The sequence below is a fragment of the Chiloscyllium plagiosum genome, chromosome 12 (genome assembly GCF_004010195.1).
Source record: "Chiloscyllium plagiosum isolate BGI_BamShark_2017 chromosome 12, ASM401019v2, whole genome shotgun sequence".
Taxonomy (NCBI): domain Eukaryota; kingdom Metazoa; phylum Chordata; class Chondrichthyes; order Orectolobiformes; family Hemiscylliidae; genus Chiloscyllium; species Chiloscyllium plagiosum.
In genome coordinates this window covers 7,531,075-7,542,704 of record NC_057721.1, presented here as the reverse complement: position 1 = coordinate 7,542,704, position 11,630 = coordinate 7,531,075, and the positions used below count along the sequence as shown (strand labels likewise).

Sequence of the window (11,630 nt, the reverse complement as noted above, 5' to 3'; positions counted from 1 at the left end):
CTTTGTGCATGGGAAATCATGTGTCACTAACTTGAGTAGATTGATGAAGGCAGAGCAGTGGATGTTGTCTATATGGACTTCATAGAGTGTTTGACAAGGTTCCACATGGTAGACTGAATGGCAAGGTTAGAGCACATGGAATCCAGGGAGAACTAGCCAATCAGATACAAATTTAGCTTTAAGGTAGGAGCCAGAGGGTCGTGGCACAGTGTTGCTTTTCAGACTGGAAGCCTGTGACCAGCAATGTGCCACAAGGATTCGTGCTGGGCCCACTGCTTTTTGTCATTTATATAAATGATTTGGATATGAATATAGGAGGTATGGTTAGAAAATTTTGGTATCATTTGCAAATTGGTTTAGTACTGGACGGTGAAGAAAGTTATCTCAGAGTACAACAAGACCTTGATCAGATGGGCCGAGGAGTGGTAGGTGAAGTTTAATTTAGGTGAGGTGTTGCATTTTGGTAAGGCAGATCAGGGCAGGACTTACTAGTAGGACCTTGGAGAGTGTTCCAACACCCTTCTGTTAGTTAAACCAAACACCCAGAAAAGCTCACCTCCCCTTGTAATCTGTTAAAATACAAATGACAGGGAACTCCCAAACTCCACTTTTTAAAGAAAATAATATCAATTTATCCCTTAACTCTAATGAACATTAAACAACTATTCACAACTCTAAACTCCCATCTTCTCTTAACTGCTTATTATCTGCCTCCAACTCGATAACAATATGTTGTTCCAATAAACACTTATTAAAATTACATCAATTTAATTTCAAAACCATACAGCTGCTGTCGTCAGTGTCCCTTCTTCTCGCTGAAGGTCTCCTTGGGAAATCATCTTTCTTTTACTGCGAGTATATTTTATATGAGAGGGTACCATTGATAGAGTGTTTTTGGGTCTGTCTCGATGGCAATTACTCTTGATGGTAGTTACTCTGTCACTCATACTTTAACAGATTACGAGGCAAGCTTTTCTGGGTGTCTGGTTTAATTAACAGAGGGGCTCACCCCCGTGTCGTAACAAGAGTGTTGTCTTGCAGAGACCTTAGGGTGCCAGTTCATAGCTCCTTGAAAGTGGAGTCACAGTTAGACAGGATAATGAAATTGTTTGGTCCACTTAGCTTTATTGATCACAGTATAGCAGTTAGGATGTCATGTTGCTGCTGTACAGGACATTGGTTAGCCCAGTTTTGGAATACCGCGTTCAGCTCCAGTCTCTCTGCTACAGGAAAGAAATAGCTAAACTTGACAGGGTGCAGAAAAGATTTACAAGGGTTGGAGGGAGAGGCTGAGGTTGTATTCCCTGGAGCGGTGGAGGCTGAGAGGCAAATTTGGAGGTTTATAAAATCATTAGGGGCATGGATAGGGCAAATTGCTAAGGTCTTTTTCCTAAGGTGGGGGAGTCCAAAACAAGAGAGCATAGGTTTAAGGTGAGAGGGGAAAGATTTAAAGGGAACCCTGTGGGCAACTTTTTCCAAACAGGGTGTATAAGAATAGGAATGGATTAGAGGGATGTGGGCCACGTGCAGGCACTGGGACTGGACTCATTTAGGATTTCTGCTCAGCAAGGATGCGTTGGACGCAAGGGCCTATTTCCCTGCCCTACAACTCTATGACTCTAATTAGGCATGCAAATGAATAGCAGTATAGATTCAGCTATTATGCATCACGCATCTGAATGCATTATTGATTGTTGTTCTTATCTTGTCCCTGAAGGTCTCTGCTGCAAAGTAATACAAAAGAGGATCTAAACAGGAATTGATTGCTGCACCACACAGTGTAACGACAACACATTTCTGAACAAAACAACTGGCTTGGGAAGTATGTCCCATGTTCAAGCTGATGGCAATGTGGGCAGTTCGGAGAATGTGATAGGGCAGAAAACTGGTTAGAAATATAACTATTACAATAATAATCATGGCAATAGCTTTTCTGAGGGAGCTCATTTTTTTGTGATGTTTTGATTTAGAGACTAGCAAGGCTTTAACAACTAATGTGTAACAGATTATGATAATAAAAAAGGGAATAATACAACCCACAACCAGGGCAAGTAAATTCATTGTAAATACTATACAGTCAACCCCATCTTTGAGGTAAAAGCATTTTGTTTCGTTATTTTCATTGACGTAACTGCCACGTACTAGGAAAGGACTTGCTGTGATACTCACAAATACCCATATTGTAACACATATGATTTGAACAGATTTAACACTTCTAAACATTAAAGCTTTCAGTGGATGCACTATAGCAAAGTAGCGCAATATGCTCATGAGAGTCAGAAAATAGATGCTACAGTACATGTTGAGGTATAGAGCATATGACATGAATGCGCATAAAAAATCTGAGAGGTTCCACTTGCTACCATTCAAATAATAGTGAACCCGCCAGGGCAAAGTGCAGACAAAGAGCAGATCCGATATTGCCAGGTTCACTGTGACGATGCTGATTGCAGTCTTCCTCTTGTACAACTTCAGGAATATGTATAAACAGAAGACATTTTCAATAAATCCAAAAATAAACACGATAGTATATGTTGGAAGGTAGATGTCAGTTTTGAAGATGTCATCGTTCTCACATGAGCTGTTTCTCTGGGTGCTGGTGTTATTCATGCTCTGCTTTGAGAAATTCTCTGTACTTGAATTTTTCTGTAGAAGCAAACCACTATTTTTAGCAATGCTAAATTGCTGAGAGTTTAAACATTCTCATTGGGTTGATTTTACATTGAATATAAAAACGCTGGTGCATTGCTCATTTAGAGGCAAAACAAATGCAGATGCTAGAATCCAAAGTAGACAAGCAAGAGGTTGGATGAACACAGCTAGCCAGGCAGCATCAGAAGGATAATTTACGCAATGCTGCCTGGTTTGCTGTGTTCTTTCAGCCTCCTGCTTGTTTACTACGGAACATTGCTCATAATATTATTCTCAAATCTGTCCGGCAAATTTTAAAAGTTGATCCTTATCTTATTTTGATGTTTAATGCAAAACTGTGAAGCATGCAGACCAAATTAATAGCTTTTTGTTTTTGTGACCTCAGCCCTTTTCCATTAATAGACAAAAGTGACAGTAGACTTCCAATTATGGCAAGCTTTGAGAGTCACCAGACTCCACCTTTCATTCCAAAATAATTATTCTGAGAAACCAGAGGCTTGCCATCCATAAACCACAGCATGACTTGGACAGCAACTTGGATTTTTCAGCAATAATGATTGCTCCATGCCTAGATTTTCAACTTTTTCCATCAAAATTGTTCTAGGTGCGGATGCTGCCCTCTTACCTTGGTTTCTCCTCACTACTCGTCCAATGCCTGTACTTTTAATGTATCACCTCATTCCATTTTTTTGACTGTTCTTTAAAATCCTTATTCTCTATTCCTCATGCAAAGGGTTCGTATCGAGATATTTCAAGAGTCAGAGACATACAGCACCAACACACATTCTTTCGTCCAACTCATCTGACTGACCAGACATCCCAATCTGATCTAGTCCTATCTGCCTGCATTTTGCCCACATTGCTCTAAGTTCTTCCTATTCATATACCATCCAGATATCTTTTAAATGGTGTAATTGTACCAGCCTCCACTGCTTCCTCTCACAGCTCATTCTAGACACGCACCATCCTGTGTGTGAAAAAGTTGCCTCAGGTCCTTTTTAAATCTTTCCCCTCAAACCTTAAACCTATGTCCTCTAGTTTTGGATTCCCCCATCCTAGGAAAATGGCCTTGGCTATTCACTGTTTCCATGTCTCTCGTGATTTTATAAACCTCTATAACGTCACCCCTCACTCTCTGATGCTCCAGGGAAAATAGCACCAGCCTATTCAGCCTCTCCCTATAGCTAAAACCCTCCAGTGCAGGCAACATCCTTACAAGTCTTTTCCATACCTTCATGTTTAAAAACATCCTTCCTCTAGAAGGACGGTCAGAACTGTGTGTAGTATTCCAAAAGTGGCTTCACCAATGTCCTGTACAAGTACTACATGATGTACCAACTTCTATACTCAATGTTATGACCAATGAAGGTAAGCGTACCAAAGGCCTTTTTCACCACCCTGTCTACTTGCAACTCCATTTTCAAGGAACTGTGCACTTGCATCCCTAAGTCTCTTTATTCGGCAATGCTGCCCAGGACCTTACCACTAACCACTTACCATTTGCCTTAACAAAATACAACACCTCACATTTATCTGAATTTATCTGAACTCTATCTATCACTCCTTGACCCATTAGCCCATCTGGTCAAGGTCCCATTGTACTTGGAGATAATCTTCTTCACTGTACATACATTTTTGTCCTTAAATTTCTCCACAAACTTCAATGGATTATGATCAGTATATATGATTGTCTCAGATACATTATTGGTAACATAAACATTGAAATGTTGTAACACCAACACCAAGCTCAAAGTTTCCTTCTCAACTGTTGAATATTTCTGATGAAGGTTCAACTTCCTGCATGTGTCTGCCTGCATGTGTGTGTGTCTGCATGTGAGTAGTGCAGTTCAGTGGGGTCATTTATAATGTGACATGAACCCAAGATCCCGGTTGAGGCCATCCCCATGGGTATCCAACTTGGCTATCAGCCTCTGCTCAGGCACTTTGCATTGTTGCCTGTCCCGAAGTCGGCCTTGGAGGGTGGTCACCCGAAGGTCCGAGGTCGAATGTCCTGGACTGTTGAAGTGTTCTCCAATTGGGAGGGAACACTCCTATCTGTTGTTTGTTGTGCGGTGTCTATTCATCTGTTGCTGTAGCCTCTGCTCGGTCTCACCAGTGTACCAGGCCTCAGGGCATCCTTGCCTGCAGCGTATGAGATAGACAACGTTGGCTGAGTCACATGAGTACCTGCTTCGTACATAGTGGGAGGTGTCCCCACGTGTAATGGTGGTATCCGTGTCCACACTCTGTCACGTTTTGCAGCGCCTACTATGACAGGGTTGTATGGAGTTGTCCTAAAAGCGGCAGTTTGCTGTGAACAATGATCTGTTTGTGGTTTGGTGGCTGTTTAAAGGCGAGAATTGGAGGTGTGGGGAAGGTCTTGGCGAGGTGTTCACCCTCATTGACAATGTGTTGCAGGCTGTGAAGAACAAGAGTATTTTTGGCTCCTGGGAAGTACTGGACAAGGAAGGGTACCCTTTCGGTTGTAGTGCGTGTCTGTCTCCTGAGGAGGTTATAACGGTTTCTTGCTGCGGCACGTCGGAACTGGCAGTCAACGAGTTGAGCATTGTACCCCGTTCTTATGAGGCCATCATTGAGTACTTCCAAGTGCCCGTCAAATTCCTCCTCATCTGAAGAGATCCTGTGTATGTGTAGGGCTTGTCCGTAGGGGATGGCCGTTTTAATATGTTTCATCGCGATCTTACAGATTTCTTAGAGAAATTCAGCATCCGTGGACCAGTCAAACCGGGAACACTCCTTATCACAATGGACATTTCAGCACTCTACACCAGCATCCCCCATGATGACGGCATCGCAGCAACAGCCTCAGTACTCAATACCAACAGCTGCCAATCTCCAAGTACTGTCCTACAACTCATCTGCTTTATCCTCGATCACAACATTTTCACCTTTGACAACCACTTCTTCATCCAGACACATGGAACAGCCATGGGGACTAAATTTGCACCTCAATATACCAACATTTTCTGGCAGAGGTTCGAACAAGACTTCTTCTCTACGCAGGACCTCCATCCAACACTGTACACCAGGTATAATGACAACATGCTTTTCCTCTGGACCCCATGAGGAGTCACTGAAACAATTACGAGTGATATCAAAGAGTTTCATCCCACCATCAAACTCATCATGGACTACTCTCTGGTATCTGTCTCATTCTTGGACTTCCATCAAGGATAGGCACCTCAGCACCTCACTCTACCACAAACCCACAGATAACCTCACGATGCTACACTTCTCCAGCTTCCACCCAAAACATATTAAAACAGCCATCTCCTACGGACAAGCCCTATGCATTCACAGGATCTGTTCAGATGAGGAGGAAGGTGACAGGCATCTGAAAGTACTGAAGGATGCCCTCATAAGAACAGAGTACAATGCTCAACTCATCGATCGCCAGTTCCGACATGCCACAGCAAGAAACCGTAATGACCTCCTAAAGAGATAGACACGAGCTACAAATGCCAGGGTACCCTTCATTGTCTAGTACTTCCCAAGAGCTGAAAAACTACGCCATGTTCTTCATGACCTGAAACACATTATCAATGAGGATGAGCACCTCACCAAGACCTTCCCCAAGCTTTTAAACAACCACCAAACTACAAACAGATCATTGTTCGCAGCAAACTGCCCGGCTTTCAGGACAACACCATACAACCTCTTCACAGGAGACATTGCAAGACATGTCAGAGTGTTGACACGGATACCACCATTACACATGGAGACACCACCCATCATGTGTGCGGCAGGTACTCATGCGACTCAGCTAACATTGTCTATCTGATACGCTGCAGGCAAGGATGCCCTGAGGCATGGTATACTGGTGAGACCAAGCAGAGGCTATGGCAACGGTTGAATGGACACCGCACAATAATCAACAGACATTAGTGTTCCCTCCTAGTCAGAGAACACTTCAGCGGTCCGGGACCTTTGACTCGGACCTTTAGGTGACCATCCTCCAAGGCCGGCTTCGGGACAGGCAGCAATGCAAAGTGACTGAGCAGAGGCTGATAGCCAAGTTGGGTACCCATGGGGATGGCCTCAACCGGAACCTTTGGTTCATTTCACACTACAGGTGACCCCACTACACAGATAGACAAACACACACTAACACACATACACTGACACCCCTATAGACATACAGACACACACACTCCTACAGACCCATAACTCACACAGATCTTCTCACATACACAAGCTCTCTCTCATACGCTCACACTTACACTCTCACATGTTCCCTCTCACACCCCTTTATGCTTACGTACATACGTACACACACTCTCTAATAGACACTCAATCCCTGCAGACGCACATATGTAAGTTTGTAGGGTGAATTTCAGCTTGCAGAATTATATTTTATTTTGTTCAAAAACTGCATGAATATATGTAAAATTCTGTAAATCCCTTTTTTAGATTAGAATCAGTCTGAACATTGGGACACAGAGCCTCACACAGGGCACCTCACACCTTAAATGCATTATCTGGGCCAACACGGCACCTATTGTTAAAGTTCACTTGAGAATGTAACTTTAAGGAAGTCCTGGAATTTCCATATGAAAGAACTGAAACCAACATGCCCATTCTAAAAGATGAGAGACTTAACAAACAATCTGGGCCTTTTTCAATATATAATTTCAGTTACATCACACTGTAACTTTTGCTATAAATTCTGTGTCCTACGATCTTATACTCCACAATCACCTGATGAAGGAGCAGCGCTCAGAAAGCTAGTGCTTCCAAATAAACCTGTTGGACTACAACCTGGTGTTGTGTGATTTTTAACTCTGCACACCCCAATCCAACACCGACACCTCCAAATCATTGCTTTTAAAAGTTCACCTATCACTGGAAGTAACACTAACACCTTATCTCCGACAGTAAAATTGCAAGTTTTTGATTTCTTGTCTGCTTCCTGTTTCATTGTACGCTGTGATATTTTTAAATTCTGTCCAGTCAACTCCGTCACTCTATTTAACCATTCCCTAAAATGTGACACAAACTCCAAATATGTGGTCTCTGAATTCTGACTCATCAATTTCTCCTTAATCAACTCTAGCGGTCCTAGCACTTCACACCAAAAAACTCATTCCGACTGAATCCGGTCGATTCATTTGGTGCATCTCTGATGCCAAAAAGTACAAACGGAATTCCTTTATCCCAATCATCTGGAGAGTCTTGGCCATAAACCCTCAACGTGGTCTTTAATGTCTGATGCCACCTTTCTATCACTCACTGTGACGCTGGATGGTATGCAGTCAATTTGAATTGTTTTATTCCTCAGCTGAACATAATTTCCTTGAATAATTTTGTTGTGAAGTTTGACCCTTAATCTGATTGTATCTCTGTGGGTAATCCATATCTAGTGAAAAATTTGAGTAACTCCTCTGCAATCCTTTTAGCTGAGATATTGAATAATTGAATAGCCTCTGGATGTCTAGTGGATACATCCATTATTGTTAATAATTTCTGAACCCCACTTTTTGTTTTAGGTAAGGTTCCTCTGCAATCAATTAAGACTCATGTAAAAGGTTCCTCTGCAATCAATTAAGACTCGAATAGCCTCTGGATGTCTAGTGGATACATCCATTATTGTTAATAATTTCTGAACCCCACTTTTTGTTATGTAAAAGGTTCCTCTGCAATCAATTAAGACTCATGTAAAAGGTTCCTCTGCAATCAATTAAGACTCATGTAAAAGGTTCCTCAAAAACCAAGAATACCTATTAAAGGTGCAGATTTTATTATTGCCTGTGGTTTTCTGATTACCTGACATGTATGACATATCCGGCAAGATTCAACTACATCCTTGTGCAGTCTAGGTCAGTAAAAATGTTTTTGTATTTCAGCTTGGGTGTGTCTTACTCCTAAATGACCCCCTACTGGCAGTTCATGTGCCACCTGCAACACCTTTTTATAAACCATTGGCATTATGATTTGATGAATTTCTACTCATTTCTCATCTGCCTGAATATGTGATGGTCACCAATTCCTCATTAAGATATAATTCTTAAGATAGGAGCAGACCAGAATACATCTAGATTCTTCTGTGAATGCTTTTTGATACAATTGGTTTAGTTTCTGATCTTTTTGCTGTAACTCAGTTAATTTCTCCGAATTAAAGAGGTCTGTTATGTCATCTATATGCTCCTGGTTTGTCTCAACCATTTGATCAAACAGATTCTCTGCTAATTCCACTTCAACTTTCCTATCCGTACACTTTAATCTCTCCTGTTTCAACTGGTGACTTTGTGTCCTCGTTACCACACAGTTGAGAAAAATCCCAGGATATATGTCCTGCAATAGTTCCGTTGCCTGAGTTTCCACTGGCTTTTCAAACATAGTAGCACTCCTACCTGTGAACCAGCTACATTATTAGCAAGGACAAACTGTATTCCTGGAGCTGAGAGTTTGTCCAGTACTCCCACCACGACTTCTCCACTCTTCACTGGACACTTTAAACTAATTCTACATAAATTGAGCACTTCTTGTCTCACCATGAAATCCTATTACTAGCACTTTTTTTCTGGGAATAGTCCTTCTGAGGTACATATCTCCTCATCTTTCAACATCAAAGTTTGCAAGGATCCTTTATCTCTTAATATTGTAACCTCTTTACCTGCTGCTCCTGGCCTATGTGAGTAAATTTTACCTTCACGGATATATGGTTAAAGAAGATCTGGCATTTCTGCCTGAACCAATCTCTGACCAGCTGTACATTCTGGTGCAGCTTTCTAACCTCCACTGTGCTTTCAGTTACCACTCCAACAAAATTCACTTGCTTATCCTCTTTTTCTACATCTGGCTTTCCAGTGCTTTTCCTAATCCACAACGCTGTGATTTCATGTGGCCCAATTTATTGCAGTGAAAACACCGAAGCTTTTTAACTTCTGTCCCCCCTCCAAGGGTTCCCTTTTTACCCTGTGGTAAGTTATCCTTATGATCGTCACCAAGATCTACCTTTCCTTTCCATATGGAGATTTCTCTTTTTCCCAATTTCGATCCCTCATGGATTAAAATTGATGATGTAAGCCAAACTTTGAATTATGAACCAACTCAATCATCAGCCATTTCAGCTGCTAACTTTGCCGTTTTAACTCTCTGCTCTTCCACATAGTTCTCACTACCTCAGGAAGTGAATTTTTGAACTCCTCCAAAATAATCGTCAATGAGCATCATAGGTTTGCTCTATTTTTAATGCCCTTATCCACCTATTAAAATTACTTTGTTTGATCCTTCCAAACTCAATGTAGAAATTCACCAGGGTCCCTCCTTAGATTCCTGAAACACTGTCTGTAGGCTTCTGGCACAAGCTCATATGTAAAATGGCTTTTTTCACCTTCTCGTATGCCCCAAATACCTCCTCTGATAGCGATGCAAATACCTCACTAGCTCTACCGACAGGTTTTATTTGGATCAACAAAACCCACATGGTCACTGGCTACTGCATTTGTTTAGCCACCTTCTCAAATGAGTTGAAAAAGGCTTCTACATCTTTCTCAAATTTAGGCAGTGTGAGTATTTTTGAATAGATATTTTTAATGAAAACAGAACTTTTTTTTATAAAATTACAAAACTTACAATAAACATTACCCTATATATAAATAAATAAAACAAAAACAGAGGACAACAACACAAACAAAACACAACTATACTCATGTACAAAATAAGCAAATCAATAAAAGTCATAAATAAATAAATAAAACAGCTCAACACAACAAAACATTAGCTCCTGATGTCCAAGAGCATTGAGTAATACACACTAGTTTATTCGAAATTCTCCCTTCAAGGGCATAAAGTTCACTAAATTGGATCGTCATGGATGTGCAGGTTAGGTGAATTGGCCATGCTAAATTGCCCGTAGTGTTAGGTAAGGGGTAAATGTCAGGGTATGGATGGGTGGCGGGTCGGTGTGGACTTGTTGGGCCGAAGGGCCTGTTTCCACACTGTAATGTAATCTAATCTAATCTAATCTAATCTGTAATCTACAACAAAACATTAGCTCCTGATGTCCAAGAGCATTGAGTAATACACACTAGTTTATTCGAAATTCTCCCTTCAAGGGCATAAAGTTCACTAAATTGGATCGTCATGGCTACACAAAAGCCCTAGTTAAGATAGCGGATAAATCTACATCCAGATAGTCCAAAAAGGGCTGCCATATCCGATAAAAAAAATTCCATTTACTAGTGTACCGCATTCATAAAAAAGTCCAAAGGAATATGTTCCATGATTAGCTTATGCCAATCTGACAGACCCGGGGGCTTTCAGAGACCCAACACATTAGAATATTTTTCCTTACACAAAATGTGGGTATTAAAAACATTTTTTTCCCATGAGTGTCTAGAGAAGATGTATTGGGTAGACCCAGGAGAAGAGAGATAGGGTCCTCAAAACCTTCTTATAACTCCTGCCACAGCACTCCAATATGTGTGGAGTCTGCAGCAAGACCACAGACAATGAGTGAGTACCAATACTTATTTTGCACTTAGGACATAATGAAGATACTCCCACCTTAAATTTTGAGACATAGTCTGAGGTCAAATGAACCTTCTGCAGAATCTTTAGCTGCATGGCATGGGTCCTATTATAGATTGAAATTTTCCTCACATTTTCGCAAACGTCCTCCCATGTCTCCTCAGAGACCTCAACCCCTAGTTCTTTCTCCCAAACCCCAAAAAGTCACTCAATGTCATCTGAAAGATCACCCCCTAACATATGATAAAGAGTGCTAATAGAGAGTGCACTTTTGGCATGAAGCATCATCTTTGTAAGAGATCTGTAGGGATCAGTCAAAAGCGTGGTCCCTTTTTGAATAAAATCCCTGACCTGAAAAAAGAAAAAGGTCTCTGCTAGCTAAACCATACTAATGGATTATTTGGTCAAAGAGCATCATTATTTCACCTTCAAATAAATCCCCCAAACAGGAGATTCCCTTAGCTGCCCAAAGCTTAAATACAGGG

At 41.3% G+C, this 11,630-nt stretch overlaps 1 protein-coding gene across 3 annotated transcripts in view; it reads right to left on the bottom strand.

Moving 5' to 3' along the window:
- Window positions 1-1,381: 1,381 nt before the first annotated feature.
- Window positions 1,382-11,630, bottom strand: part of LOC122554946 (cysteinyl leukotriene receptor 1-like) — a 74,769-nt gene continuing 64,520 nt past the window's right edge. For all 3 annotated transcript variants that reach the window (XM_043700398.1, XM_043700397.1, XM_043700396.1), the window contains exon 2: window positions 1,382-2,646. In XM_043700398.1, coding sequence (XP_043556333.1) covers window positions 1,654-2,610 — 957 coding nt within the window. In that variant the 5' untranslated portion in view covers window positions 2,611-2,646 and the 3' untranslated portion in view covers window positions 1,382-1,653. The remainder of the gene's footprint in view (window positions 2,647-11,630) is intronic.